At 33.6% G+C, this 27,888-nt stretch overlaps 4 protein-coding genes across 13 annotated transcripts; 1 reads left to right on the top strand and 3 right to left on the bottom strand.

Annotated features, from left to right (window-relative positions):
* The first annotated feature begins 548 nt into the window (after positions 1-548).
* Positions 549-8,980, top strand: LOC140832914 (cyclin-T1-5-like). 6 transcript variants are annotated; one of them, XR_012118197.1, is made up of 9 exons: positions 569-759; positions 1,106-1,253; positions 1,500-2,151; positions 2,820-2,901; positions 3,095-3,229; positions 4,086-4,261; positions 4,592-7,458; positions 7,714-7,859; positions 8,670-8,980. XR_012118197.1 is itself a non-coding variant. In XM_073197210.1 (8 exons), the coding sequence occupies exons 3-8, from the start codon at positions 1,505-1,507 to the stop codon at positions 8,699-8,701; spliced, it is 1,218 nt and encodes a 405-aa protein (XP_073053311.1). In that variant the 5' UTR covers positions 569-759; positions 1,106-1,253; positions 1,500-1,504; the 3' UTR covers positions 8,702-8,980. The 6 variants fall into 6 exon arrangements, 4 of the variants coding, with proteins under 4 accessions (XP_073053313.1, XP_073053311.1, XP_073053312.1 ...); XR_012118196.1 differs by having other exon boundaries at positions 4,592-7,859; XM_073197210.1 differs by lacking the exon at positions 4,592-7,458.
* A 1,560-nt stretch (positions 8,981-10,540) lies between these two features.
* LOC140832913 (sugar transport protein 8-like) lies at positions 10,541-13,143 on the bottom strand. The gene is made up of 4 exons (XM_073197209.1): positions 12,847-13,143; positions 12,215-12,534; positions 11,480-12,106; positions 10,541-11,139 (listed from the first exon to the last, which is right to left on the bottom strand). Exons 1-4 carry the CDS (start codon positions 12,959-12,961, stop codon positions 10,699-10,701), a joined length of 1,503 nt encoding a protein of 500 aa, XP_073053310.1. The 5' UTR covers positions 12,962-13,143; the 3' UTR covers positions 10,541-10,698.
* A 1,988-nt stretch (positions 13,144-15,131) lies between these two features.
* On the bottom strand, positions 15,132-19,874 carry LOC140832912 (vacuole membrane protein KMS1-like). Its single transcript, XM_073197207.1, has 8 exons — positions 19,646-19,874; positions 18,355-18,566; positions 18,047-18,125; positions 17,061-17,360; positions 16,532-16,692; positions 16,254-16,370; positions 15,989-16,168; positions 15,132-15,548 (listed from the first exon to the last, which is right to left on the bottom strand). The coding sequence occupies exons 1-8, from the start codon at positions 19,662-19,664 to the stop codon at positions 15,375-15,377; spliced, it is 1,242 nt and encodes a 413-aa protein (XP_073053308.1). The 5' UTR covers positions 19,665-19,874; the 3' UTR covers positions 15,132-15,374.
* A 3,838-nt stretch (positions 19,875-23,712) lies between these two features.
* On the bottom strand, positions 23,713-26,619 carry LOC140832910 (uncharacterized). 5 transcript variants are annotated; one of them, XM_073197205.1, is made up of 7 exons: positions 25,675-26,619; positions 25,501-25,579; positions 25,252-25,376; positions 24,927-25,007; positions 24,769-24,849; positions 24,459-24,512; positions 23,713-24,198 (listed from the first exon to the last, which is right to left on the bottom strand). In XM_073197205.1, the coding sequence occupies exons 1-7, from the start codon at positions 25,723-25,725 to the stop codon at positions 24,154-24,156; spliced, it is 516 nt and encodes a 171-aa protein (XP_073053306.1). In that variant the 5' UTR covers positions 25,726-26,619; the 3' UTR covers positions 23,713-24,153. The 5 variants fall into 5 exon arrangements, with proteins under 5 accessions (XP_073053306.1, XP_073053305.1, XP_073053307.1 ...); XM_073197206.1 differs by having other exon boundaries at positions 23,716-24,198; positions 24,769-24,843; positions 25,675-26,618; XM_073197202.1 differs by having other exon boundaries at positions 23,719-24,241; positions 25,675-26,618.
* Between the last annotated feature and the right edge of the window lie 1,269 nt (positions 26,620-27,888).

The following is a 27,888-nucleotide window of genomic DNA, read 5'->3' as shown; positions in this document are numbered from 1 at the left end:
GAAAAAGATTCTCCGATTATTTGGATTTCAAATCCTTTGCCCAAATAGGCTGTCCTATGGATTTGACGCGTATGCTTCTTTCGTCTGAAACTTTGATTAAGATTCTTGTTTCTTGTGGAGTTCGAATTAACGGGAAGCTTTTATTCCTTTCATGTTGTGGCCACTCGAAATTGAGGGAATAAATATTACCGATTTCATATTTCAATAATATAATACTAAATGTATATCCATATATCAATCATTACATCATCAGTATTTATTATCATTATATCGCAAGATTTTATTCAATAAATCGCGAGATTTTGATCAAGAAGAACAAGTTTCAAACTTTGTTTCTCAGTTTGGACTCTGATGAGGTGAAATTAGGGGTGCAAGGAAATCGATTCAAATTCGAGTTCGATTGAATATAAAGTTTCAAGATCGATCTCGACTTGTGAAAATATCGAGTTACTCGAGCTCAAAAATATCGAAATCGAAAGTTTTTATAGCACAATTTTAAGTTTTAATTAATTTCCAAAATTCAGCTAAGACATTTGAATAATGGAATACCCTTCCATGGGTAAATTCAAATTCTTCCAAAATAAAGTGGTTCAGTTGCAAATACTCGTCATCGGTCCCTTCCATCCGAACACAATCTGGATTCCCTCTTTTGTCCTTTTGATTAACTTCTCATACGAACCCTAGCTAAGTCAAAAAATTCCCTTAATTTTCTACCAGGAGCGTTCTTTTCCAGCGAGATCGGAGTTCTTAGATCTTCAGGTGAATAGATCCTCTTCTCCCCCTGATTTTACATGGAATAAATTATTCTTGCCCTTGTATATATGTGTTTACGCGATTCACGGAAGGTTTTCTTTATGATCACGAAACGTTATGTATTGATTTGTATAGCTTGCTTGTTTTCTGACTTTCGTATGCCTTCTGCCGGATGTTTTTAAAATTATCCGTTAAGTAATTTATTAAAAACTGTCAGATATGTTGATGGACCTGTAAAAACCCTTGCTTTTAGACAAGGAGCTAGTGAGATCCGATTTAGTTTTTTCTTTTGATCTGTTGGATTGAAATCATGATTCCTTGTGTTTTGAAATTATTGTTGGTGATATGACAGTAGTACCATTATATCCTTTCCGAGAACTACTGAATTTCACTATTTGGATTTATCTTTATAAATGCACGGTCGCCAGTGGAGTTGACGGCTCCTCTCGTCCAAGCCATAATGAACATTCTACCACTGGCATAATAATGGAGGATTGAAGGTGAGTTATGACGTAAAAGGAAGGATTTAGTTAGGCGCTGAACTTTAATTTGTGCAGTTATCTTGGAAATTCAAATACATCTTTTGGTTTTTTGGTAGTTGCTAAATGGTTTTTTAGGGTGCCTAGGCCCTAGCTCATGATAATATTGTCTGAGAACATCAATTTTTAGTTGATATAAAATTATGATGTTTTGCAGCTTCCTTTTATGTTTGTAAATCACTAAGTATTCTTTTGTGAATTCAACAGGAATAATGTCTCTTGTTCAATCTGTCAGGCAGCAAGGCGGCCATTTTCACAATTATTATACGCCATCTATTGGTGTAAACCGCACCATGAACACTAGGGAAATTGCTGGTGCTTGTAACTACGACCATAACAACGATAGTCATGCATACAATGCCAATTTTTATACGAAGAATTATAATTATTCCCATGATTACTCTCTCAATATTAGGCTGGATGGACCTAATTATAGCTGTGCTTGGCCTGATGCTGCACCTTCTTCAAAAAGAAGAAAGATCTCAAATTTCCCTTGTAAAAGCACTGGTAGACCTTATCAGGAACAAAATCAATATGAAAATCATATTGTAAATAATACGAATCAGTGTGAATATGCACCGTTTGAGTACCCTTTTGCTGACCGCAATACCCGTCCAGTATTTGATGACAGTTCAACTGTCATTGCTGCTAATAGACATGATGGTGTCAGTGTTTATACTTCTTCTACATCTAAACGAGATCGATCGAAGCTTGAGGATGAAGAACTCGTTCTTATGTCAAAAGATGAGATAGAGAGGTGCTCTCCCTCAAGAAAAGATGGTATTGATGTTGTACAGGAGGCACATCTGCGATACTCATATTGTGATTTCCTTCAGAATCTTGGAGCTCGGCTTGATCTGTAAGTCTCTCAGCTTGCTTGATAATTTCATGTTGTCTGCTAAAAGATTCTTCAGTGTGCAACTATAAGATTTATCTTATCACTGATTGAATATTCTGGTTTGACAATCATTGTTTAAGGAGTGTTCTCAAAATCGGATCGGATTGGCTGGCTCGACCGAGAACCGGTCGCAGGTCCGGTCCGGGAAGCACTCAAAACCATTTCTAGCAGTCAAACCGGTTCTACCGATTTTCGATTGTTTTGGAAAATAATTTTCTTATTTTAAAACCTTAAATTTAATATTTGATTATGTGTACACATGATTATTTGGAATTTGGACTTCGTTAAAAATATTATTTTAGTAGGACTATTTTTTATTTAATCTATTTTTTTGTTTTAAAAAAATATATAAGTATAATTGGTATTTTGAATATACGTATATGGTTTAGTTTTTAAACTTTGGTAAATATATATTTTTTGTCTTATTATATATATCTTTTAGGAATTTTAAAATTTAAAATATATTATTCATTATATTATATTATATTATATTTTTATAATATAACCTGCTCCAACCATCCGGTTAAACCGGTACCAGTTGTGCCGTTTTTTTAAGGTAGACCGGTTTGATCATCGGTCCGATTATGAAAACATTGGTTTTAAGAACTGATAATTTTGTGTTTTTGCAGCCCACAAACCACGATTGGAACTGCTATGATTCTGTGTCATCGGTTTTTTGTTCGCCGCTCTCATGCCTCTCATGATAGATTCGTGAGTTTCCTCTCTTTTCTATTTGAATCTACCATGTTTCTTTTGAAATCGAATGGACCATGTTCAAACCGTTAAACTGATCCGATGATAAGATCTTGCATGATTCAAAGAGACTATTCTTATTTTCTAGCATTTGTTGAAATTGTTGGCATGTCGTTGCTAAATCTAATTCACGAATATGTAAATGTTGCAGTTGATTGCTACATCTGTGCTCTTCCTTGCCTCGAAGTCTGAGGAAACGCCTCGCTCTCTCAACGACGTGCTAAGAGCATCATGCGAAATCTTCCACAATCAGGATTTCACTCTTCTTTCATATATGCTCCCAATTGTGAGTAACCTTTCCTGTCTCCCTCATTTTTGCTTTAAGTGTCTGCTAATCAACCTTTTTGAGGCAACCTGGCAATGCCATTTTCACTTTATAAAATCACTTAAAATGCTCATTGTTTTTATAGTCGTTACCCTAATGTTGATGGTTCTAGAAACTGGAAATATTGTCCTGCGGCTCCTGCCAAACATGCTAATGCGCTAGGGTCTGAGATTGAATTCAATATGACCTAATTTTCAAAATATTGGCCCCACATTCAATCGCTCGAGTCAGTTCTTGTGAACCCATTTTCAAGGAATTCGTTCTAAAATAAGATCTTGTGAAGCTTGCATAGGCAGCTTAGGTTACACTATTCTTTTCCATGTGTATTAAAATCTAGTCCTATACATTATAATGTGAGAATAATCTATGAAGTGTTCAATTACCTGGCCTTTCAGAATTCACTTGTAGAAAAGTAGAGCTATCATTCATTGAAGCAATTGCTAAAATATTATGTAGATTTTGGGGTAAATTGCTCGTTATGTTCATGTTCATGTTCTGAGGAGCTCTTAAGTGATCGAGCAGGAAATGATAAACAAATCTGTTACAGTAAGATATTTTTTGATGAAATGACAATTTGTTAGCACAGAAGTTTTACTGAAGTCAAACTTAATAATAATCAGTATGACTTTGCAGGTTTTGTTTGTCAAACAGAGGTTGTACTTTCCTTGTGCAGACTTCATGCCCATATACATTTGCCATGCTGACCTTTGAGAATTTTGTTAATTTTTATTTTTTTAATTTTAATTTGATGTTTATTATTTCATAAACTCAGATTATGAGTCACATTGTTGATATGTAAATCCTTTGCTGTCTGTAGGATTGGTTCGAGCAGTATCGTGAAAGGATAACCGAGGCCGAGCATTTGATATTGACAACCTTAAATTTTGAACTAAATGTGCAGCATCCCTATGAATCCCTTACCTCCACACTTCAAAAGTTGGGCTTTTCACAATCAATGCTGGTGAATCTGGCGTTTTGTTTGGTCGGTGAAGGGTAAGTGTACCACATCCATTGTTTTTCCATATTGGTGCTGATTCATTGATTATCATTTGAATAATATTTGTGTTAAATCATGGCTCTTCAGCTTGAAACTTATAGGATTTAGCTACCTTGCTGTTGAAACTGCCATATGTACTCGAGATTCGGAAACCTCGATTTTGTAAAAGGAACCCATTGGTCCAGTCATTTGAGGCGGGATAACTCTGAATTAGTGTTATTTTTTATTTATCGAGTTGCCTGTTAAAATGGTGCTGTATTTCTTCTCTTAACTTTGTAAATTTTTAGGGTGTGATATTGATGTTTTGGATTGCCATATAATTGCAGGGTCTGTAAAGGATTAGCATGCTGACCTTATGATATTAGTAGCTGGAGGTTCATGTGCTGTTCATGAAATGTTTTTTTCCATCTGAAGTTGAACTAGGGATAGTGACTGCTTTTTCCTTGATGACACACTTATGATACATGCGCATCAGCTATAGAAGACAGTTCATGGATGAGTCAACTAATTGGCCATTTGACATTCTGATATTTGTCTTATGGAATTAGTTGTACGGTATATGCCTTTGCCTATTTTCACTGGAAACCATGTAGGATACCTACGAACAGGTTGATGAATTTCTGAAGAAATTTGTGCATAATTTCCCGTTGTTGCTTATAGTTCCATGGGCTATCCATGGTTACTGAACCAAAATTTTCTTCCTTGCATTCTAGAAATGATTTTGAAAAATTCTGAGATTAAATTAACACTGCTCCTCCACATTCAAACCTCCTGCACAAAGAAGGCCTGGTTTTTAAGTCCTTTTGAAGAATCTTGTTATTAATTAAACCTTCTACTGGCCTCATATTTCATTTTCCAAAGTTTTATAATGAAATTGGATTTTTTTATCATAAGCTCGTAGTTTGTGCAAAAATTTGGTAAAGCTTAAACCTTATCTATCTTGGATTCCAATAGAAAGTTCTTCCGATTTATGCACTGGGGAGAAGCTTTTGTCCACGCGAAATGCCCCTATACCCAGAAACCCAGTATGGCAGGCAGTATACCAATTAATCGTTATTTTTTTTCGCAGTTTATCTACCGTGTCAAAGAATAAAAATCCAGGATTGTCGAATTTCAAGTTTTATCATATGTAAGTGGTAAAATATTAAGGTGGGGGAAATAGGCACTTTTCACAGCTTTTGTTGTGGACAGCAAGCATCTTCTCGAAGTTCAAGGCAATGATTTTTATTTTCTGTTGTCATTGGGTTTGGTTTTGTAAATTTCATCTCTTTCTTTTGGTTTCTATCATCACAATTGCGTATGATTCAGATAGATACTTGAAAGTTATAGCAAGAAATCATGTTTGGTTGGGATGTTGCCTGTGCTACCCCCTCCCAGATAAAAGAGAATATGTAAAAAATGGATAAGTAAAATACGGTTAAAATGAATAACAAAATATTTTTGACAGTAATAAAGGTAAATATTTTTTTATCTTGTAGTATTTTTACCCTCGCTTTGCCAGTGAAAGGAGTAGTTTTATAGAATCTTCCGAATATATTTCTGTATAGTGGTAGACTGGTAGGATTTTGTTTTTAGGTATTGGTAACACATTGTATGGATTAGTATCATATGTAGTTTTCTATATGACTAGTGCTGTTTTATTGCATGACTCCCTTCAGTTTGGTCCGTTGAGGAAAATGTGTATTTGCTTACTTTTTAACCTTGTCATAGAACATAAACTTTATTTGGTTATCTACCATTGCCACATGGTTATGGCCTAGCTAGAAATTTTAACTGGAAAGGATTCCGATTTCTGGATGCACCAACTTTGTTGGTGGTTACTCCGTAAAGATTGTGAGATGAGTGAAGCTACCATGAAATTTGCTTGCTGTATGGTCCACAAAGGAATTATTAACTATGCTCAGAAATAGGTTGTTCAGGCATTCGAGAAGCTGACCAATTGTTATGATGTAGTGCACAGATTAAGGGTTATGGACTGAATGACGAATTTGATTGTGTCTTGATCAAGCCTTCTTTCTCACGAGGATTTTTTTTGAAGTTAAAGAATCTATGATAATCATGGCTTGTTACTTGTGGTTTCACGCTGTGATAGATTTGTTTTCATAGATTAGTTGAAAAAAGTAGCATTTGAGGTATTGTCTAATATCGGGAAAATTTCTATGCTAATTTTTTTTTTTATTGTGCAAGGTTTTTTGTGTCATTTATTTGTTTTAGATTAGACTTGGTCTATATCCAGCATATGCTGTTACATATTTTGGTAGCGTTGGTTTTTTCTTGTCCCAATAGATATGGATGTGTATGAAAATTCTCCCAAGTATGTTAGGTACTTCTATCGCTGATTATTATTTATTTTTAACGAATCTATAAATAAGATTTTCTTGGTAATAGTTATCATATGAACTCAGTATTGGATTCATGATTTTTGGACCCATAATTTGATGTTTGTTTCTTGCAATTCTATTGATTTGGGCATCCAAGGAACTTCAATATTTTAACTATACATGCTTCCATTGGACTATTGAGATGTGCATACTACATTCTTGTCGAGATAGCTCTCATCCTTCTTTTCTCAGGAAGCGTAGAAATATTTTTTTCCCTTTCATTATACAAGTTATCATGTCCTTGGTTGTTTTCTATTTCAGAAATATTTCAAAATCAAAACTCAACTGACTAATTATATTTTCCCACCTAAAATATATAGATAAATGCTATTGCATGATCCATTCATTTCTTCCTGATCAATGAAGGAATTTCAATTCAATTGACGTATCCCTACCCGACGTTTAAATAAAACTTGACATATTTATAGTACCATCTGCATGTTTGCCAGCCTATTCTTGATCATATAATTAATTCAGCGAATATGTATTTTATGTCTCAAAGGGGTGTGGTAATTCTGTTTGAACAATTTTTTCAATACACAAAGGCCATTTAAGGTCGCATTGTTCGTTCCTTCCTCCATTAAAATTTGTGGAGATTTTGGTCATGGCAAGGGAGTTTTAGCTTCCTGCAGCATATGGTGCTGCTTCTTGTATGCCAAATCATTATGTGTCAGTATAACAAAGCTGCAGAGGTGGAACAGGAGTTGATAGTTCTGTAGATGGTGTGACATGTTTTCTAATTTAAGATACTCAATCAACTGTCTGCAGAAGAATCTTGGATTTTTCCGACTCTGTTGCTGATTTTTTAGTTGGTAAGGGAATGCTGCTTTGGTTCACTATTGGCTTTTTAGAAATGGAATTTGTTTTTAATGTCTTCTCGCACTTCTACTTTGTTGATTGTGAATATGTTCATCAGCTAGGGCGACAATTTCAGTTCAATTGTTATCATTGCTCCAGATGGTTTGTTTTATTCATTAGTCCTCTTATCTAGATACGGGAATGATTGTTCTTTTTAATTCTTTTATTCGCTGGGGATTTGTTTTGACGTGGTATTTTGTTTTTTGCAGGCTTCGAAGCTCACTGTGGCTTCAGTTTAAACCACACCAGATTGCTGCTGGTGCTGCATATCTTGCTGCCAAGTTTTTAAATATGAATCTTGCCTCCTGCCACAATGTTTGGGAGGAATTCCATACATCACCATCCGTGCTCAAAGGTAAAGAGTTTTAATGCTTGCATCTGATTGTGCTTCCATCTATTTTAAACTTGTTTACTTGATGTATTTCTAGCAAATATCCGCTGCTCTGTAACTTAGGCAAACAGAAAAACTGTAACGAGGCAAACAGAAAAAAAACTGGCTTTAATGATGGGATAGCTTTATAGGATTCCTGATGTGAGGAAGTTTCATGGGTATATTATAGTCATTTGTTAGGATTAACTATTTATTTTTTTGTCTTTGTTTCAGTTCGATTTAGTTGTGGTCATCTGTATAAGCAAGCCTTATTGTTAAAGTAATTCACACCAGCTACATCTATCTTTTATCTCAGCTACCAAATTTTTTTTGGAACTAGAGTGATTGCCAATCACTGAATCCATGTTTAAAAGTTAATTTTAGCTTCTCTATCCTCCAGCTTGAATTTTCTATACTTATCTCAGTCATATGTGTCTCTAAAATTATAACTATACCATATTGAATGCATGGTCTATCAATTTCCTCTTCCCATACTTTTATGTAGTATGTTTGTCTCTAGTTCGATTAAATCTTGTATGACCACTTATGCTCCTCAACATTTACTTCCTGCTAAAATTATCATCAAAATATGTCGTCTGGTCTCAGCGGAGACGAAAGGTTTCATGAAAGAATACCCAATGATATATATATATATATATATATATATATATATATATATATATATATATATACATATATATTCTGAATACTTGGCTCATTCGTTTAAATTTCTCTATGCCCTTTCTTTTAGATATCTGGTTTTCGACTCTTACACATTGAGGTTCTTTGTTGCAGATGTTGCCTATCAGTTGATGGAACTCTTATAGAATATCAAGTGAAGTACATTGTGAGAAGCAGCAGTTAATGTAGTTGCCTGTGTCATTAGCACGGCGAGTTGCTCTATACCATTTGACATTTGTTGTCATTTTACTGACTCTAAACCATTTTGGGATTCAGGAAATTGTTTTTCTGGCTTTTTTTTTTGGGTGATAACCTAAGTTCAGTAAAATTTTACAAACCTCCCGTTGTTTGTGGCGAGGTGTTTAGGAGTAATTTCCACGACCAACTTGATCGGGGAGTTCTAATATATATGAACATTGAATGTTTATTTTCATGGGAGTTGGTAAAATATTGCTTATTAGATTACATAAACACTTGTCTTTTTATTTTCCTTCACCTTTAAGCTTCCTGGTTTGTGTCGTCCCTTCGGATATCCTAATGTTTCCTCTTTGTCTAACCATCTCTTTGTGCAGCATGGGTTTACCAGTCATTTCATCCACAACCTTCAATCTCGAACAATCGTGTGAGATGTGTGAAGATATAGAAAACCCTCATATATTATAACATTCCAATTTGCATTGTGCTCCTTGGCCCTTTGTCGTAAAAATAATTTATTAGTTTTTATACTTGATTGCGATATATTGAATGATATAAATGAATGCTAATTCTTATTGAAAGGAGATAACATACCTCGGGAGCTGATAAAAAAAATGTATGCATGTCTTGTGAATTCAATTGTTTATAAGTCGATACAAAATATGACACATAGATATTTTGTGATGGAGACAAGTCACAAGCTTGTAGAACTAGAAAGGTTAAGAAGCAGAAATACATTTTGACAGTTTATTAGTTAATAATTCTAACATTTTATATTGATTATAAATTCATAACAATTTCAAAGTTATTACCTATGCATGACATGGGTGCAAAAATAATTTCACAAATAAACATATCATTAATATAAGAATGTCAATAACAACAATAAATAATAACATGTCACTGATTAGAACATATGCTAAGAGCATGTATAATGATGCCAGGATGTTGGGGAGATATAATTGATAATTTTATTGCATACTGATGTCGACGTTGATAACTTCTTCTCGGAGACTACTTTTTCTCCTCTGGTCGATTTCTTAATTCTTTCTAATTTATTCACTTCAAGACTGGTTCTGTCTTAAGATATTTCTTTCTAGTTAGAGAAACAGAAGATGACGAATACAAGATTTTTACGTTTGATCTTATGTGTCTAGAGAATGCTATTCTCAGCCTAAAAAGACTCATTCTACCAGAAACCCTTCCCCCGGTCGAGGAAAGGAATGTCGATAGATTCAAGGGGTGGTCAGAGCCGAGTCTTTACTTCAAAAGTTGCACTAGCATTAGCTGGAGGAAGAATTATAAAAAAAATGTGAAAGTGACTCTTCGAGAATGTGGGTTGAGCCCTTGTTTTCGCGAAGGTGACAAGAAAGGCGGCACCAGGTTTGGACCGCAAGGAACCATAGCTTCTTTTTTTTGGAGCCCTAACTCGAAAATGATTCTGCGAGAGTTGGTTTATGTTGCAGAGAAATGACGTTGAAATATTCATTTTTTATTTCATAAATAAAATTACACATAACTGAAAAAAAAATAAATTTACACATAATTAAAATTTAAAAGGTTATACATAATTTAAAAAATATAATTAAAAAATAGCACACATAATCTGGCCGTTTGAAATGTTTTATTTTTTTTATTTTTTAAAAAAAGAAGCAGGTGAGAAAATATCGAAACCATTATATTATATAGATCCCTGCATAATTTCAGGTGAGATTCACTTTATCCTGAGATCCAATAATTTTGGTGTACTATAGCATTCCAATTGAATAGGGAAATTTTGTCGCAAGATAAGCTTATTTTTCTATAATATAACTCAAAAACATTACACAATAACCCGGAAAAAAAGAAGAAGAAGATTCAAACAATAAATTTAAATAACTTTTACAAGACAACAAAAATAAAATGACTTCAACCCCAGATAATTTGAAATTAATCCCAGATATTTCCTTCATGCCATTTCAAGACTCTTTGGCTTTTCATCGTCGAAGAACTTCTTCCACACAGGATGCTGCTTCCAAACCCTTTCTTCGACCAAATCGATCGGCACGCCCTTCGTTTCGGGCACAAGGAACAAAACGAAGAGGCCCATCACCACAATCCAGGCAGAGAAGAAGAAGAAAATGAAGGACCTCATGTGGCACAACATGGACAAGAAAGCTTGAGCAATGATGAAAGTGCACAACATATTTGAGCTAACCGCGAACGCAAACCCGGCAGTTCTGGTCTCGACAGGGAAGATTTCGCTCGGGATCAGCCACCCCATTGGGCCCCAAGACCAGGCAAAACCCATCACATATGTGCACACAAGAAACACCACCACAGCTGCTAGGCCTTTGTCTAGTGAGCCTGTTTCCTTCAAGTGAATTTGTAAGATAGACCCGATTGCAATCTGAAACATAGAAATGAATAGATTTTCTTCCATCAATCAAACGTAAACCAGTCAAGTCATATTACGTCAGATCATAAGGTATATATATGAATGGACAACCCAACAATCCAGGCATTGAGCCTGCACAACCGTACAACAATTCAAACACAAGTTTCCGCACAGATTTAACCCTTTCCCGGGCTTCCAACCCAAGGTGAATTCATGTTTATGGTATATATAAGAATCATACTACCGCAGCATTTGTTGATCAACTCATTTCTTGGCACAGTAATGAAACGAATGCACATTCCATCCGTGACGAATTACGCCATATATGGTAAGATGGAATAATAAAACTTACTTGGCAAATCAACATTTGGACGCAGGCTTCCAGAAGCAACTTCCTCCTTCCAATCTTGTCGACAGCATAGATAGACACGAACGTTGAGCCAACATTCACCAAACCCGTGATCACGGACGACAACAAGGAAGCATCGGTCTTGAATCCCAAAGTCTGGAACAGGACAGGAGCGTAGAACATGATCGCGTTGATACCTGTGAACTGCTGGAAAATCTGAATGAAAATGGCAATGGTCAGAGGAGGTATTCCAGATCTCTTGAAAAGCTTCTGGAATGGCTTCTTCACTAGTCGAGCCTGTTCGCAGGCAACGACAATCTGCTGAAACTCGGCATCGACATCATCTACACCCCGAATCCTTTTCAACGCAGATTTTCCTTTATCTTCTTGGCCTCTTTCAACAAGGCTCGAGGGGGTTTCTGTTATAACCAACGAGCCAAACAATAGTATAACAGCCGGAATCGCGGCCAGTCCTAACGAAATTCTCCAGCCATGAGGATGCACAGTTGAGGTGCCATAATTGATAAGGTTTGCTATGAAAATTCCAATGGTCACAAAGAGTTGGAAGAGGATGTTGACTGCTCCTCTGTGCTGTGCAGGGGCTACTTCTGTCAAGAATAAAGGAACAGCCTGCCAAAAGATTAAGCTTTATCATCACACAATCCCATTATTGGCCAGCTAAAATCTTGAAATCTTCGACAAATCACTTAAAAAAAATAAATGAAAACATGTGTATACCTCATTCCCGAAGCCAACTCCGATACCGAAGAGGATCCTTCCAAGAATGAGCACCCACAAGACGTTCGCCGAAGCACTGAAAACTGCGCCGAGGATGAAGAAGGAGGATGCCATGAGAATGGTAAGCTTGCGCCCTAGAACTGTACAGGCTCTGGAAGCAAAGAAACTGGCTACGAGTGCGGCTAGATACAATGAGGATGTGAAGAGTTGGAGCAGCTGATCATCATATTTACAGTAGTTGTTCTCATTGGCATGCATCTTTCTCTCATGAACCTTGGGGAAGAATTTTATCAAGAAATCATCCATTCCACTTACACCACCTAACATAAAATAAGTAAATTTTCAATCAGATAAATCCCACAAATAGTATTTATATATTCATCAACAAAGCCAAGGAATACAATCAAATAAACAAAGTTGAGCTAGCCTTCATTTGATAACAGTACATGATTTATGATATTAATTAAGGCAGTTGCAGTCAAAATAAAAGCACTTGAAAATTTTTATAGGTTCCATTTTTAAACCAATAACATGAAATTTTGATCTCGAGTATATTTCACTTTTTGTCGAATGTTTTAACGCGACTTTGAACTCAACTTGGTTTTTGATCATGAAATACAACGTATATTTACCTGAAATACCAATGTCATAACCAAACATTAAGCCACCAAAGGCAGCAAGAATCCAGCATGCCATCACATAGCCTGTGACCTTAGACTTGAAAACGATCTGCTCTTCGCTTGCCATTATCTTCTTATTTCTTTTGCTTCCACGAGAATTCTCAAAAGGGTTGGAAAGATTGGAAATTTTTTCTACAAAATATAAACACAGATGCAGGAGGGGAGACAAAGAACCAAAGAAATACTATATTTCATGTATCTTTGTCCTTTCTTCTCCTGCCTTATTATCTCCAAGACCAAGATTATGTGCACTATATTGTAATAGAAAATGACTCTTTTATAGTAAAATATATTTCCTAAATTTACGGTATTACGTTTGAAAACAATGGGATTTTGTGATGGATAGGAAATATAGTTTCTACTACTAAGGAAAATGGATGGTCTAAATTTTGGTTTGACGTGGGAAAGTAATTAATTACCTTTGATTGTCATTGGAATTCATGGTTGACCGTAATTGATTTCTCTTCCTACACAAAATATTATGGATAATGTTTCGATGACTAAAAATAAATGTTCATCGATCATGACTGGACGGACTTTCTAATTTTTGGATTTGGATTGGTGGATTAAATGTACAAGTTACAATATGTGATTGAAATAAAGTATTAAGGTTATGTTTGATAGACATGATAAGGGAATAATTATTAGATAATCATTCCTTATTTTGTATTTGGTTCATTTTTTATTTAGTCTTCAAGCCATTGATTATGATTAAAGTCCTCACTAATCATGTTATTTGTGTGATTTGATTAAATATCCATAATTTATAATTCTTGAATAGTGATCATGATAAGATTATATATTAACCATAATACCCTTGAATTTTATTTTTCAATATAATATGAAAATTAAATTAGTGAAATTTTAATAATTAATATAATATTTAAATTTTTATTATTTTTGTTAATAAATAATTTCATATATTTTTATTATTTTCAATTATTTTAAAAAAACAATAATATTGTAATTATCACTAAAATTTATTTAACAATAAAATTAATATTTAAAATATTATTACTATTTTATTATTAAAGTAAATGCATATTTACAAATTTATTTCTAATAAATATATTTCAATTAATTTTAATAAATATAAATTATAATTATAAATATTTAATTATTTATCCAATTATTTTAAGAATATATATGTAATTAGCATTTTGGTCAGTATAATAAAATTTACAAAATTAATCCATCATTTTAAAATCATACCAAATATCATGTTATATATCCCACCATACTATTAATCTATATATTTCATTTTTTAATCACTTTAATTATTAATCATTTACTTATCCTATCACACGTATCAAACGGAGCCTAAATGGATTAAAATAAAACGAAAAATAATTATAGAGGCTAAGTTAGCAATTAAGCTTAGCTGACGGAATAAGTCTCGAGATAGAGTCATGTTTTAGGGATAATTCGATCCTACCCCTGCAGGCACTGTCTGTAGAGGTACATCCAAGGGTCAGAATTTTTTATGGCCCAATTTTTTTTTTTAAAAAAATTTTTTTCCCCATGAAGTAGAATCTCAACCACTCATATGGGGTGTGGGCACTACCCCCACACCCAGGATCGAACCTACCATGTTTTAGGTCTTCCCCCTTGTTTGCCGGTAATTTATGGTCTGAATTAATTTTACTCATTTTTTTATTGGAATATTGAAAGTTCAAAAATGATAACGTGATACCGAAATTTGTTTACATGACCAGACATTGTTAACATGTTCGGTGGCACGTCAAAATTGGAAGGAAAAAAATTAGTGAATTAAGACCGTGAATTGATCGAGTTTGACTAATTGGTTACAAATCAAATATGGAAAAAAAAAAAGAGAAGAGAAAACTGTATTATTGGTCATATATGTTTGTTATTTTGCGATTTGATATTTTATATTATGAAATTTCAGTTTTAGTCGTATATTTTTTGATTTTTAATAATTTTTCATTGAGAGTGTTGATGTGACATTACACATATCAGAACTATATTGGTGTCACATCGAAAAAATGGCTAAAATTGTCCAACAAACAAAGATGTCGGACTAACAATGATGAGGATCAAAATCCCAACGAACCAATACTATTTACAAGAATGCTGCAATGGTGGAGGTGATTGCCAAAACATAGATCCCAAATTTTAGAATATTTGCTCTCTTGTTTAAGAATGATGATTCGAGAATTTCTAAGGAAAAAAAGTCTACAATTTGATTAGATGCGACTGATACTTTGAAAGAAGCATAAGCGAAACATCGACTTACATTGCCAAAAAAATAGTACTGGTTTCCAATGATCATGTCCAAGTGTTACAATGACCTCTACACAACAAAAAAGAGTAAATTGTTGTCTTTCTGTACGAGTTTCACATTAAAAGTAACTACCTCAAATTCCAGGTACTAATTCTTATAATCATTTTTCATTACTTTTTTTAAAAAAAAAAACAAAGAGGAAAAATGGAAAGAAAATTTTCATCAAGATGAATGACTAGTCATCAGAAGGTTGTGATAGCTTGGTTTGCAATGAAGCAGTTTCCATGTCTTGCTCTTTCTTTAGATACCCTTGCGCGGTCTCATTCATAATCTTAACAAAAAAGTTCATCAACACGAACCAAACCATGGTATTCCAAATGAACGCGAGCGAGAAATCCCATTTCTTTGCCTGAAAATATGTTTATCAAGTTAGACAAGTGAAGACAAAAATATATTTTTTCGTTCATCTAACGACAAATACCTCTCGATCATACCACCTATACAATAATCCATAAATCATGCGCACAACTTAAGGTAATTGGAAAAGGCGGTTGTGCCACTCACCAGTTAGTTTGATCGAGATCAAGTTTAGCTATGAGCACATTTTACTTAGATTTGAGTGCTCCTCCGGTTACGGTACCTTTTTTCTTGAGTTTTAGAAATTAGTCTATCACGCTCTTAATTTTTTTTTACAATAGTTACATGTCACTGTCAATGACTTGTTCACGCTTCAATCTTAGAAAGCTCAGTTGATGATTGAAAGAATATCGAGTTTGTCGACCTTAAACTACAACTCAATACGATTCAAATCGAGTTCAGGTGGGGGGTAACAGTGAGAAATAGAAGTACCTCAATATTTAAAGGAGCATGAGGTTTGGTGGCCGAATACTTGTCTTTCATTGAATGAAGGATGGCGACGATGTTAGGTAAGACGGAGTCAAAACCAGGTACAAGCCTAAGCACCCAAATTAGCTCGTTTTCAATCCAGTCAAGAAGTTGATTGTTGCATACCGAAATGATGAGTAGAGTCTGTAGAAGATCGACACGTTTTAATTTAAAATTAAAAAAATTGCACCTCGTATGAATTTCAATGAAACAGAATCAACATATAAACCTGTATATGAGTCTTGATTATAGCTTTTCCTATCATTGTAGCCAAGAAAAATTCCCAAAATGGAATTCCAAATTGTCCACAGATGATACCAGCGAAATCAAATAAAGGATTAGGAACCTACAAAAAAATCCCCATGGACATGATACAATAGCAGCTAAAACGAGACGAAATTAATAATTCATTTGTAGAAAATTTTGACAGAAACAGGAAGTACATAAAAGTGAAAATTGAAAACCACGTAAAGAAATCATCATGGAACAATATGAAATAAAACTAACCGAAGCAAGAACTAAAATAGAGAAGAAGTTCATATTATGAGCATGTGAGAAGAACCAGTTCTTCATCCGATTTAGACGAGTAGTGATAAATCCATTGTCTTCCATAAAGGAGGAAGCATCTAATTCTTTCACGGCACTAACCGTTTCACCTGACATGCTTGCTGGAAAAGGAAGAGGTTATATATGAGGTCTTTAACAGGTTAATACACAGAGTTGCTACTTTATGTAAAGTGGGAGCATACGTTTCAGCTTTTGATCGATCAGTTAAAAGTTCAAAAAACAAATTTCAGAGTTCATAAGTGAATACCTATTAGAATATCAACGATAAAAGTCAAGGCAGCTAATATCACAATTTTTGGGTTAGGATTGGAAGCTTTACCAGTAGATAGACAATGTTTTCTGATTCCCACTTAATCACATAAAGATTTTTTTTCACAAAACAAGGCCAAAATATCATACTTCTAAAGTTACATAAATTTCTGAACTCTACACAAAGTCTGAACTACCAACAAGTAATAGAAATGAATACCTGCCCTTGAAATGAAGTACGGGGGAAGTTCACCAAGTGCAGTTCCAAGGCCCCACAGAATTGCCTCAATCTGGACCTGAGGCAATATGCTACTAAGAGGAACACGTATACCATGTGTGGATGAAAACATTGAAGGCCCAAATTCGGAACAATTCTTGCCTAGCCATGAAGGGCCATGTTTCATCTGTATAGTATCATATGGTGCACTTTTGATGTCTACCCGGCCACATTGCATTGCTTTTATAGTGAAGAAGGCTATATGAGGACCCAGATAAAGAACAAAAGTATGTAATCCTGATCCTGTAAAGGAAACATATCAACTTAAGTAATCGTCAACAAGATGTTGCATTTGTCATCAACTATACCCCGTCGTACTCTTAAAAACGTTTGGATAATTAGCATGCATAAAAGATAATGGTCTTAATGCAAAATAACTTAGAATGCCTCACATTGAAGCCAACCTGAAATCATAGGAGGATATCTTTCAAAACCAATATCATGGGAGAGTATACCCAGTCAAAGAGCCAATTGGATGTCAGTCACACCATTCAAACAAAAAACAAATCGAGATTTTGTGTAATTTTAAGGTTTCACCCTATAATACCAATCGAATTGCCCCCTACCCCGTAATTCTGGATCTCGCTCTGAGTATACTGCTCATTTTCTAAAAAGTGTTTAATAAATTAAGATGTCCACCCATGATAGGTCGTATATGAGAGTAAGAGCTCATTTCAGTAAATGTGTTACAAGGCTCAACCTTGCCCTGTGAGCCAAAGTTGCTAAAGTCATTGAACTGTTAGCACGCAAGCTAAGTTAACAATATTGATTACACCCTGATTATGCAGTTCCTAAGATTCAGCTCGTAAAAAACATATTACGGATAATAAATTAAATTTTCATAAACGCCACAAAGATATTCCAGAAGGTAATCTACTGTTATTTTAAAAAAAAAATGGGCTTTCTCAATTAAGTGTTGTTTGCTTTACCGAGTCCAATGGATGATGCAACACCTAGAGCTATCCACCAAAATCCAAACTGCAAATAACGTAGAACTTCCTCGACATGCTGCATCAAATTAGAAATGTACGTTGAAAAGCAAAAAAAATTGTTGACCATTGGCAAAAGCAACAGCAACTAAATTGGCATAAGAAAACCACCCTTTTCTCAATAGATAATGGTGAAAATTCATATTTTCATTTGAAAGGAATGTTCCATCCAAGAATAATCATCAACCATCTACAAATGATAGAAACTTTTGGCCTATCAAGAACACCATAATAAACCATTTGATTACCTTTTCATGGGGGCCGTCAACAATCACAAGTAGTGCCCCAGGTATAAAGAAAATGATAGAAAACAGCATAAGCCAACCACTATGCAACAAAAGATAAGATACTGTTTTTCTCAGATAGAGTATGATGGCCAGTATGAAGAACTTTATCGTCTTGAGAGGTTGTGAGGTTAGTGTCAAATTTTCTAAGTCCTGTTGATGCTTTGCATGAAGTCCTGCAAAATCATAAATGCATTCGAATTCAAGGTACATGCGGTTGTAACCAATATGAAAATCAGGAATATTTGATGGTTTGACAAATCATGCTGTGGGATGCACTACACAAACATTTAGGATTCAAATAGAAGCATCAACCCGTCGAGATCCTGTAGACCTGATGTTGTATAGGCCGCACACTAGAATATCTAAATCGACCAATAGTAACCAGGGATTTCTCCCTTAAATTCGTAAAAGGTTCGAAAGTCCTGCCCGATACACATTCATGCAGAAATTATTGTTACTCGATTAATCAAGTGAAAGCATTTTCGATTTATCCAACGCTGGGACATCAGTTTCTTGACGAAGTTCACGCAAACACTACTAATCTTCTCTCTATCGTGTAAACTCAATGTTCTCTACAGAGAAATTAATCCCTTGTGATATAAAAGAATGTGTTTCCTTCTAAGATCATTTCATTCCATTGTATCGCTCCTACATCTAGCCTGGAGGAAACTGTATTCCTTAGAGAAGAAATATAAAGTATCTTCTTCACCTTAACCGTAATAAAATATGTGCCACATAGAAACTAAACATCCCAACCATAAGAGCAGGCATATTATTGAAACATCATTCACCACTATTACCTTAAGACTACAATCAATGTGGACTGATCAATAGCATTTACGACAGCACAAAAAATTGCAAATTTTCATCCCTAAACCTACAAAGCCATGTTCATATCAACTGAATAAACAGAGTCAAAATGGACTAAATAATTTATCAAATCAAGCACAAGGTCGTTTACAAAAAGGAAAGGCAAAAAAACTAATCTACCCCTAGTTCGATTTCCAGCTCCACAAATTAGTCAACACCCATTTCATCTATCCACAAAGAACACACTCCTCCTCCATTAACTTGAAAAAAAAACATGCTTTCAAGTTCAAACGAAATTCAAGGCATCCCAACAAAAAACAGACAAAAAAAAAGCCTGATCTAAGCCTTAAACAGAAAACCCGCCTACATATAAAATATACCAAATGCATTAAAGCGAAAAAATCCCTAGTAAAGAAAACAAAAACAAAAACCAAAAACCTGCCTGAGATCGACATGTCCATATCTTGAGAAGGCGGGCTAAAAATTTTCTGGGAATATTATTCACTCTTTAAATCCGTCTCCTACGAGCTCTCACATGCCACTTCACGCACACTCACACATTACTTGTGCGTGGAGGATTATTATACATATACCAACCACAACAAGCTTTATAAATCAAAGACAATTGGGAAAAAAAATAAGAGAAGGAATATTTGAAGTTCAGTAAAAACTAAATCAATCAAATAATAAAGGTGTGATCTCTGAGAGGTTTTATGATGATTGTGCCGCGAATTTGCGAGGAAAACCCAAAGAAAATTGGTTTTGCTGAGCTTTTCGCCCTCTCCTTGCTACTTCCCTCCACCTTACGGCACACTCAACCAGTAATAAATTTCATCTATAACTAGTTAACCACCACCCCACACGCATTGTATCATAATATCATAAAGACTTTCCTAGTAAGATTACTTTTCTCTCAAGAATAAATATCCGTAAAATTATCTCAGTAAAATTATCTAACAAGAGACATACTCAACAATATAATTTATCATAATAACTAAACACGCAAACAATGTACGTGTATATATTCTATTTTATTAAAGTTGGGGATACGATAGTAACAGTGTGTTTGGTAACCAGGATTTGAGAGGATTTCGTGGGATTTAGAATTGGATTTGGAAATTCAAGTATTTGAAATTCCATTTGGTGTTTGGTTTAAAATTTAAAAATGGTATTTACAAATTCATTTTTTGTTTGGAGAAAAAAGGATTCGAATTTGGAATTTTTAAAATTTTACTAAACTACCCTTAGAAATTCCAACTTTATCTTTATATAATACTAATATTATAATATTTTTTGTTTTTTTTTTTAAATTTCAACACACACTTTTTTTTCTTTCGACAATTCAAATATCAATTTAGTCGCTCCATAATTTGTCAAATTTCACTTTAGTTCATCGATAATGATAAAAAAAGAGTTATACACACATTATTATCCTTGGCTATGATATAATACTAGTTCATCCCTCGTATTCATTCAAGCCAATATGTATTTTCACACATTTGAAAAGTGTTCGAAAAGGTAAATTTTATAAAGTAGTTTATCATTTATTCTTATATTTAATAAAAATTTGACAAGTAATTTTTTGCAAATAACTGATTTTGAAAAAGAAAGTAATACTAAATGAATGGGATGCAGGAAGTTGCATTTTGGCATGCGATATATGCATACACGAAAAAATATAAAAGTTTTAAAATTAATAAAAATAAAATATTATATAGTTTTTTTATTTTATTTGATTTATTTTTTTGTGATGATACAGTGTTGATAAATATATAATAATAAATTATTGTTTTTTAATAATGAAAGTTAAATGAAATAAGGAAAAATTTGGTAATGAGTAAAATGACAGGATCATGATATCGAAGTTTTTTTAGAACACGGGTCTCAAGTTTAAAAATATAATATATAAATATTAGTTATATAAAACATGTATTTTTATTTTTAAAATAATTAATCAAAAAACTTTTAAAAAAATGATGGTTAAGATTTATTGAATTTAGAAAGATGGATTTATTTTTAAGATTTGATTAGATTTCTAATGGGCTTTACCTTCCCGGACTTTGATTTCTGTGGGCTACGCTCTCAATGTCTGAGTAAGAGCTCTCGTAGGTATGAGCCCGCCTGAAGCTAGGACCTTATGGGAGCTCGGCCGCGGAGCCCCCAATCGTCCTGATATCCCCGTCTTTGAGGTCGGCTCGGCTTGGGAGGTCGGCCAGGGAGCTCGGCTCGGGAACTCGGCTGACCTCTCCGATCGTCGTAACTGCTGATATGGGAGGTCAGCTGGGATAACCTCCCAGGTGACCTCCCGGGCTTCTTAGAATGCTAGGCTTCCAACAAGATGGGCTACCGAGAGCGGGCCGAGCCCATCTTCCATCCGGGGATATCATATATATTTTATAAATACATATATTATGTATATACTAGGTATCATCACCTCAATGCTTGAGGTGTTTGCCCAGGTTCGCGCAGCTACTCTAAAACAATCAGCATAGTAACTATCTTTTAGTATTATTGATATGAGAGATAGATACGGATCATCCAATATGATTTCATACACACATAAGGAGATTTCCCCAACAAAAACAATTTTTTTGCCAAAAACTTTCACCAAGAGCAATACAGTTTTGCCTTCCTATCAGTCACACATAATCAAAACTTAGTGATAATTTTAAAACCAGAGCATTATCACAAACGTAGAACAGTGACAGAAAAAATATAAAAAAAAATCACCACAAACCCACAACAATCAATCAAACAAATAAAACATTCTAAAAATTCCGAAAAATCAAGTAGAAAGCACAATTTCAATCCCCAGCCAATCACAACCCATTCAAGAACACCAAGCCTTACAAACGTTTGAGTCGATCCAAAAAAACCACCACTATCACGTCGATCGCGTAAACAACCTTCTTCCTCTACGTTCTCCTGTGATTTTTCCTTTTAAAAATTTTTTTTGCTATATTTTTTTAAAGCGAGAGAAATGCAAGAATAGCCTTACAAAGCATGTTCTACAATCAAAAAGGAGCAAAGAATATTAAATTCATTTCACGATGAAATTGGATAGTTTTACATATGATATATAAGGTTTTTTTTAGGACATGTTCCCTAACTGTGAGAAATAACATGAATATTTTCTATGGTTGTGCAAAGATGATCTTCGAAGAAAAAAGATACAAAACACAAAAGAAAATGTTGTATAAGTTGAAAACATATCTCTTTCTAGTGTCTCTAAATTCCAGAGCAAAGTCCAACTATTTCTCAACAATCCATAAACACCACAACTTCATAAATTTTCAAAAAGCCTAATTTATTCATCTTAATTTTGAAGAGTATCCCAATATACTTTAATAATCAAAATACCATTTGAATTCCAGCCTGATGGTCAATTCTGATCTTGCCATAGAACTTTGATTCAACTCACAATCACAGAATATGCTAGTTCATCAAGTTTCAATATCTTTACGTTGAGTAAATATCAACATATAACAAAAAAATCAGAAGAGCTGATAAAGTAACAAAACTTTCAAGTTAATCGGAATTATAAATGACTCTAGCTCTAAGAATTAGTTTCAAAAATTGAAAAGAGACCTAAAAATGTTACAAGAACCCCATAGTTAAATGTCAAACCTTGACAAAAATACTTAATAGATTTCATCTTCAAATTTGTGAAGGTAATGAATGACTTAAGGATTGATCTTTGTGCTTATAGTTACAGCAACACCACAAATAACTAAACATTCAATCCCAACACCACAATTTTATAAAAGAAAATTTCATAATTATATTTCTTAACTATTTCCAAATACTAAATATATCAATACAAAATTTTGAGTTATTAATTTTAAAAATATATAATGACATTGTATCAAAATCAATTTAAATTTTTGAAAAAAATTAATAATTTATGGTATAACAATAATTTTATATAAAATTGAAATCAACAATTTAATATATTCAAAGGTGGAATTCATATTTTATTCCCAAAAAATGATATTTAAAATTCGGGAAAAGGGATAGTTGAAGAATCCCTAGTGGATTGAATACAATACACTATAATAGTCTTACATAAAAATTAAGGTTGCGTTTGATCGTTAGTCCTGCCATTTCTCAATGGAGTCTTGGGCCCGTCATTTTGCTTTTTATTGTTCTTTACTCTTTTTATAGCTATATATTTTTATGACGTTGTCAAATTAATGTTGACACTATAAAATTACTCACATGTTTTGCACCATGCCTATACTTCATGGAAGGAAGAGTAAAAACAAATCAAAAGAAATTTAAAGGATGAAAATAAAATAAACTTATAAGATAGTTTTACGGTGTTACCACCATATAATTATATATTAATAATGCCGAGGATTTGAGTTTTATAATCTATATCATCTCTTTCAAGGATTCTAATGTCATACTTAATTTTCATTTTTTATAAAATTTACGTTTGGCAATAACTATATAATAACTAAAAATTGGCCCTAAAAGTATATCGCTGGCAAGACATAATATCATTGGATATGATAAAAAAAAATATGATCACCACCACATTTGATCTGACGAATATCTCTATTTTTGCATGTACAAGGTTTCGATATGTATTTATCAAATATCAATATGCAGGACGCCAGGACGTATCTGACAAATTATGATAACGAGTACACCATTCTAGTAGAATTCGTGCATGATAGCTACTCACTCATAGCATATCAACAATTAAATCGTATGCCTATTGGTACCGCCAGTCCAACTAATTTTTCCAAAAGACTTCATCCTAATCGAACAAAAAATAATCTTTGCTGTGATTTTCATCTCCATATCAATTATAAAAATCGCCAATGTCATGTTCATCTCCATATTGACCATAGAAATCACCACTATGAAGGGCAGATGTTTCATTCTCTTCGTCGTAACTCATCTCTGGCTGGAAACCACTGTCATTACTTTCATTAGATCCATTCATTTCAAGGCTTGGCGTGTGGTCATTTCTAAGAGCACAAGAATCTGCAGTGATGATATGAGATTGAGATGCCTTGGAACCGTGTTCCTACAATTTTATCAGTTGTGTATGAATAAATGATCGTTCCTTTTTTAAAACGTCCAACGATATGTTTACTCAAGCATGTTGCATGTGCATTCTTTGTTTAAGACTCATAGACATGCCGACTAGCTTTACTGGTATACAAATTAAATAAATAACGTAATGCATTACCAGAATTACTTGGCGATTGAAGACTATCTTGGAAATAAAAAAGCATGCTTACCAATTCTTCATTTAGAATTTTCAAAGCTTCATAGTTAATTCTGGAACTTCGCCTCTGAAGAAAAGAATTCTGTCATACTCGTCACATAATAAAAACTGGCAAAAAACACAATCCACATTCAACCGCAATCTAAGTAAAAATATATAAGCATCATGATATTTAATACCACTAATTCCATGAATATATTATAAGATTGCAACTTCTTTAGATTCCATTTTTTTTATTCATAGAGCATTTATCATGAATTACAGAGCAATCATAGAATGGAGCTCCAAACTATGAAAAATATCATCGTTAAGCATAAACTAACTGTTGACTTCACTTTCTCCATGGTTTTAGCAGCTTTCTTGAGGGGGGCACCTTTCTTTCTTTCAGCTGCCTTCTCCTGTTTCTTTGGGAGAAATTTATCAGATGTCTAAATTGGCAATGAAAAAGAATAGAGGCAGAGAAGAAGGAATGAGAAATTACATTTACATATTTTCCATTGATAGCTTCCCATAACATCCTTTTATAAAGCATCTCCTCCTTGGTGTTGAGATATCTACTAACCTAAACAACATTAAATGTAAGGACCAGTCAAATGCTGACAGTATTCCAGAAATAGGCACCAATAGAACTTGAATTTAATGATTTATTGGAAAGAAACTTTAAAAAGGCTTAGATATAAAAGAAGAATTTATCAAAGAGCCAAAATGCACTTGAACATGAGCAATTGTAAAAATGGATGCATACATTAAACTAAAGTGGTAGAACGTAAGTAAAATGGATGGGTATGAATTAATGAAGCATATACCTCAGCATCATCAATATCAGAAAGGCTGTCTGACGCATGGTTATTGGTTCGACTTCTCCTCTGCTTGAACCTTTTTACAAACCCAGAAATGTCTTTATTGATTTCAGGATGTCCAGTTGAAGCACCTGGAAGATTTAACTTGGAATGTAAGTGAAGAAGTTCTCAAGTCAGCAACTATATTTCTAACAAAAATCTTTTGCACAACAGCTAACATGAGCACATCATTGTTGAAAAAGCAGCTACATTTACCATTAGGTTCCCTCAGATTGAGGGATCCACATGAAACAGCATCCACAACTTCTCCACATGAAGGTTTACTTCTTCCTAACTAAATTTTTTTATTCAAACAAAGTTAAGATAAACAAGCATTTTCTAACATTTTTAGCATTACACTGGAAGAAATAGAGCAATAATTTTTCATACATGCAAGGGAATAACACTTAAGGACATATCAGCTCTGGCCACAAATCTCATCTTCTAATTATCTCTTTGATGTTCCTTAAGGACAGGTAAGATAGCTCAAGCTAGCATACCTAGATAACCATGACTATTTAAAGAGAGAAGGAAATCATTATATGAAATAGCAGGTCTAGATGCCGAAATTCATACATACAGTTTGACAACCAAAAAAGAGTTAATTTGAGAGCTCTGAGCGCACAACAAAAGAAATTACTTCTGAGAATGCTTATTTCTACAATCTCGTAATAATGCATTATTCTAACAAACAACTACTAACATTCTCACGAGCTTATTAAGAATAGAAGCAATTGACTGCAGAAACTCTTTTACAGCAAGTTACTGAATAAAGTATTGTTATACCTTCTTGCTTCAAACATATAATAGTACAAAATTACACATATAAGCAATTCCATATCACATCGTCTATCACGACCAAACTTTATTGAATCTTATCAGATTTGATCAAAGAAACCGAAAATATATGCGATATTGGAAACACAAACCGCTTGAAAAATCAGAACATTGAATCGAGCTATTCGTTACAAAAATTTTATCGAATAAAAAGCACATTGTGAAAATCAAACGATGAATTTCTCAAGCAGAAAGGAATTTGGCGTATCGGAGATTCCGATTTGTGCGTAATAGCCATTGGATTAGCGCTTCCACAAACTTCGTACGAAAGAATGGACCCTGGATGGCGGTGTAGTTGGGCTTGACATATATATATAAATCTGGTCCCAGTAACTAACCTAGAGCTTAATCCAGAAACAACCGGCAAATACTAAACACACAGGGGGGAAGAAAAAGAAGTTTACGGGAAAGAGAAGACCAAAAAGATGAATTCCTCGGGATTGCGAGTAGTTGATTTTGGTATTGATTCTGAACTCAAGAAATAATAATCAAGTGAAGAGAATGTTAGAAAGAAGGAAAAGAAAAAAGAGGAGCTCAGCCTTAGCAACCGGGCCCACAAGTTTCTTTATTTTGTTTGTTGCGGTGGAGGGCCCAGAATCTAACACGTGTCTTTTGGGTTACCGGCTAGGAACAAAAACAGGCCCAAAAAAAATTATTCGCTCTTTCATATAAGTAGATAATACATATTTGTAATAATTTTATGTTAGCACACATAAATAATGTATAATATAATCATTTATATAGTTCATAATATATGTATATATTTATAAATAGGTATTTGAAAACAAAGTAATTCGATATTATGTTATCATAAAAGAAAAAATCAAACATCTATTCTATTGTTATATAAGATTTTAAATTTGAGCTCATGAAAACTATTCATTTTCGAATATTAATTTAAACTTTATTGAATTTAATATTTTGAATCAATTAAAATTTGAATTCATAATTGAAAATGAATGATTTCACGAGCTCGACTTTAAACTCATCTTTATAACAGAACATGTTTGCTTTTTTTAAAAAAATTAAAAAATTTATGTTAACATACTTTCGAATTCTTTACTTTCAAATACATATTTATAAATAAATACATGTATTTATAAATACATAAATGATTATATCATACATTATTTATGTGTGCATACATAAAATTACCAAAAAAAAAATTGAAAACTGCTCACAAAATTTGGAAATATACTTTTATAATTAATTAAAATAACCTTTTCATACAACCATCTCAAACAACTTACAAATATTTTTAAAGAAAAAAGTGAAGGAAAACACAAAAGGGAAAAAAAATAATGTCATCCACTGAAAAATATTATATAATTGACAAAAAAATATCATACATAAAAAACAGTTACATTAGCACACAACATGTGCATAGCATCGCAAATATATATATATATATATATATATATATATATATATATATATATATATATATATATATATATATATATATATATTGTGTGAAGACCGTGCAAATGGAAGGCACCAATTTTGGGAGAAATTCTTGCAACCGTTACCTTGCAATTTAAGGAAATCAAAAATCACTCCATTGCAAGCACAAGTCTGGGACGTAAACTTGAACCAAGAAAAGGGCCACATTCAACTTGGAAGAGGGAAGTGTAATCACCGTTGACTAAGCTATCAGCAGAAATCTTGGAGTGATAGGAGCTTGCCTTGGAGCTGATCATTCAAGCCTATAAATATAGGTGAACCGAAGGGATACTACATACTGTTAGCTCCATCCCCGTACCTACA

The sequence above is a fragment of the Primulina eburnea genome, chromosome 5 (genome assembly GCF_022965805.1).
Source record: "Primulina eburnea isolate SZY01 chromosome 5, ASM2296580v1, whole genome shotgun sequence".
NCBI lineage: Eukaryota > Viridiplantae > Streptophyta > Magnoliopsida > Lamiales > Gesneriaceae > Primulina > Primulina eburnea.
The sequence above is the reverse complement of the archived record's forward strand: the minus strand, read 5'-3'. Positions and strand labels throughout refer to the sequence as shown.

Bases quoted from the DNA above. Each gene is read 5' to 3' on its own strand.
- LOC140832914 (XM_073197212.1), top strand. From the start codon at position 1,505: ATGTCTCTTGTTCAATCTGTCAGGCAGCAAGGCGGCCATTTTCACAAT. The intron at 2,152-2,819 runs GTAAGTCTCTCA...GTGTTTTTGCAG, and splicing joins CTTGGAGCTCGGCTTGATCT to CCCACAAACCACGATTGGAA. The intron at 7,860-8,669 runs GTAAAGAGTTTT...TCTTTGTTGCAG, and splicing joins ATCACCATCCGTGCTCAAAG to ATGTTGCCTATCAGTTGATG.
- LOC140832910 (XM_073197202.1), bottom strand. From the start codon at position 25,725: ATGAGATTTGTGGCCAGAGCTGATATGTCCTTAAGTGTTATTCCCTTG. The intron at 25,580-25,674 runs GTATGAAAAATT...AAAAAAATTTAG, and splicing joins TAAGTGTTATTCCCTTGCAT to TTAGGAAGAAGTAAACCTTC. The intron at 25,377-25,500 runs GTAAATGTAGCT...TAAATCTTCCAG, and splicing joins CAATCTGAGGGAACCTAATG to GTGCTTCAACTGGACATCCT.
- LOC140832912 (XM_073197207.1), bottom strand. The intron at 16,371-16,531 runs GTTAGTTTTATT...ATTTTTTTGTAG, and splicing joins CTATTTTAGTTCTTGCTTCG to GTTCCTAATCCTTTATTTGA. The intron at 16,169-16,253 runs GTTTATATGTTG...GATCTTCTACAG, and splicing joins TAATCAAGACTCATATACAG to ACTCTACTCATCATTTCGGT.
- LOC140832913 (XM_073197209.1), bottom strand. From the start codon at position 12,961: ATGGCAAGCGAAGAGCAGATCGTTTTCAAGTCTAAGGTCACAGGCTAT. The intron at 12,535-12,846 runs GTAAATATACGT...ATTTTATGTTAG, and splicing joins TTATGACATTGGTATTTCAG to GTGGTGTAAGTGGAATGGAT. The intron at 11,140-11,479 runs GTAAGTTTTATT...TCTATGTTTCAG, and splicing joins TCCAAATGTTGATTTGCCAA to ATTGCAATCGGGTCTATCTT.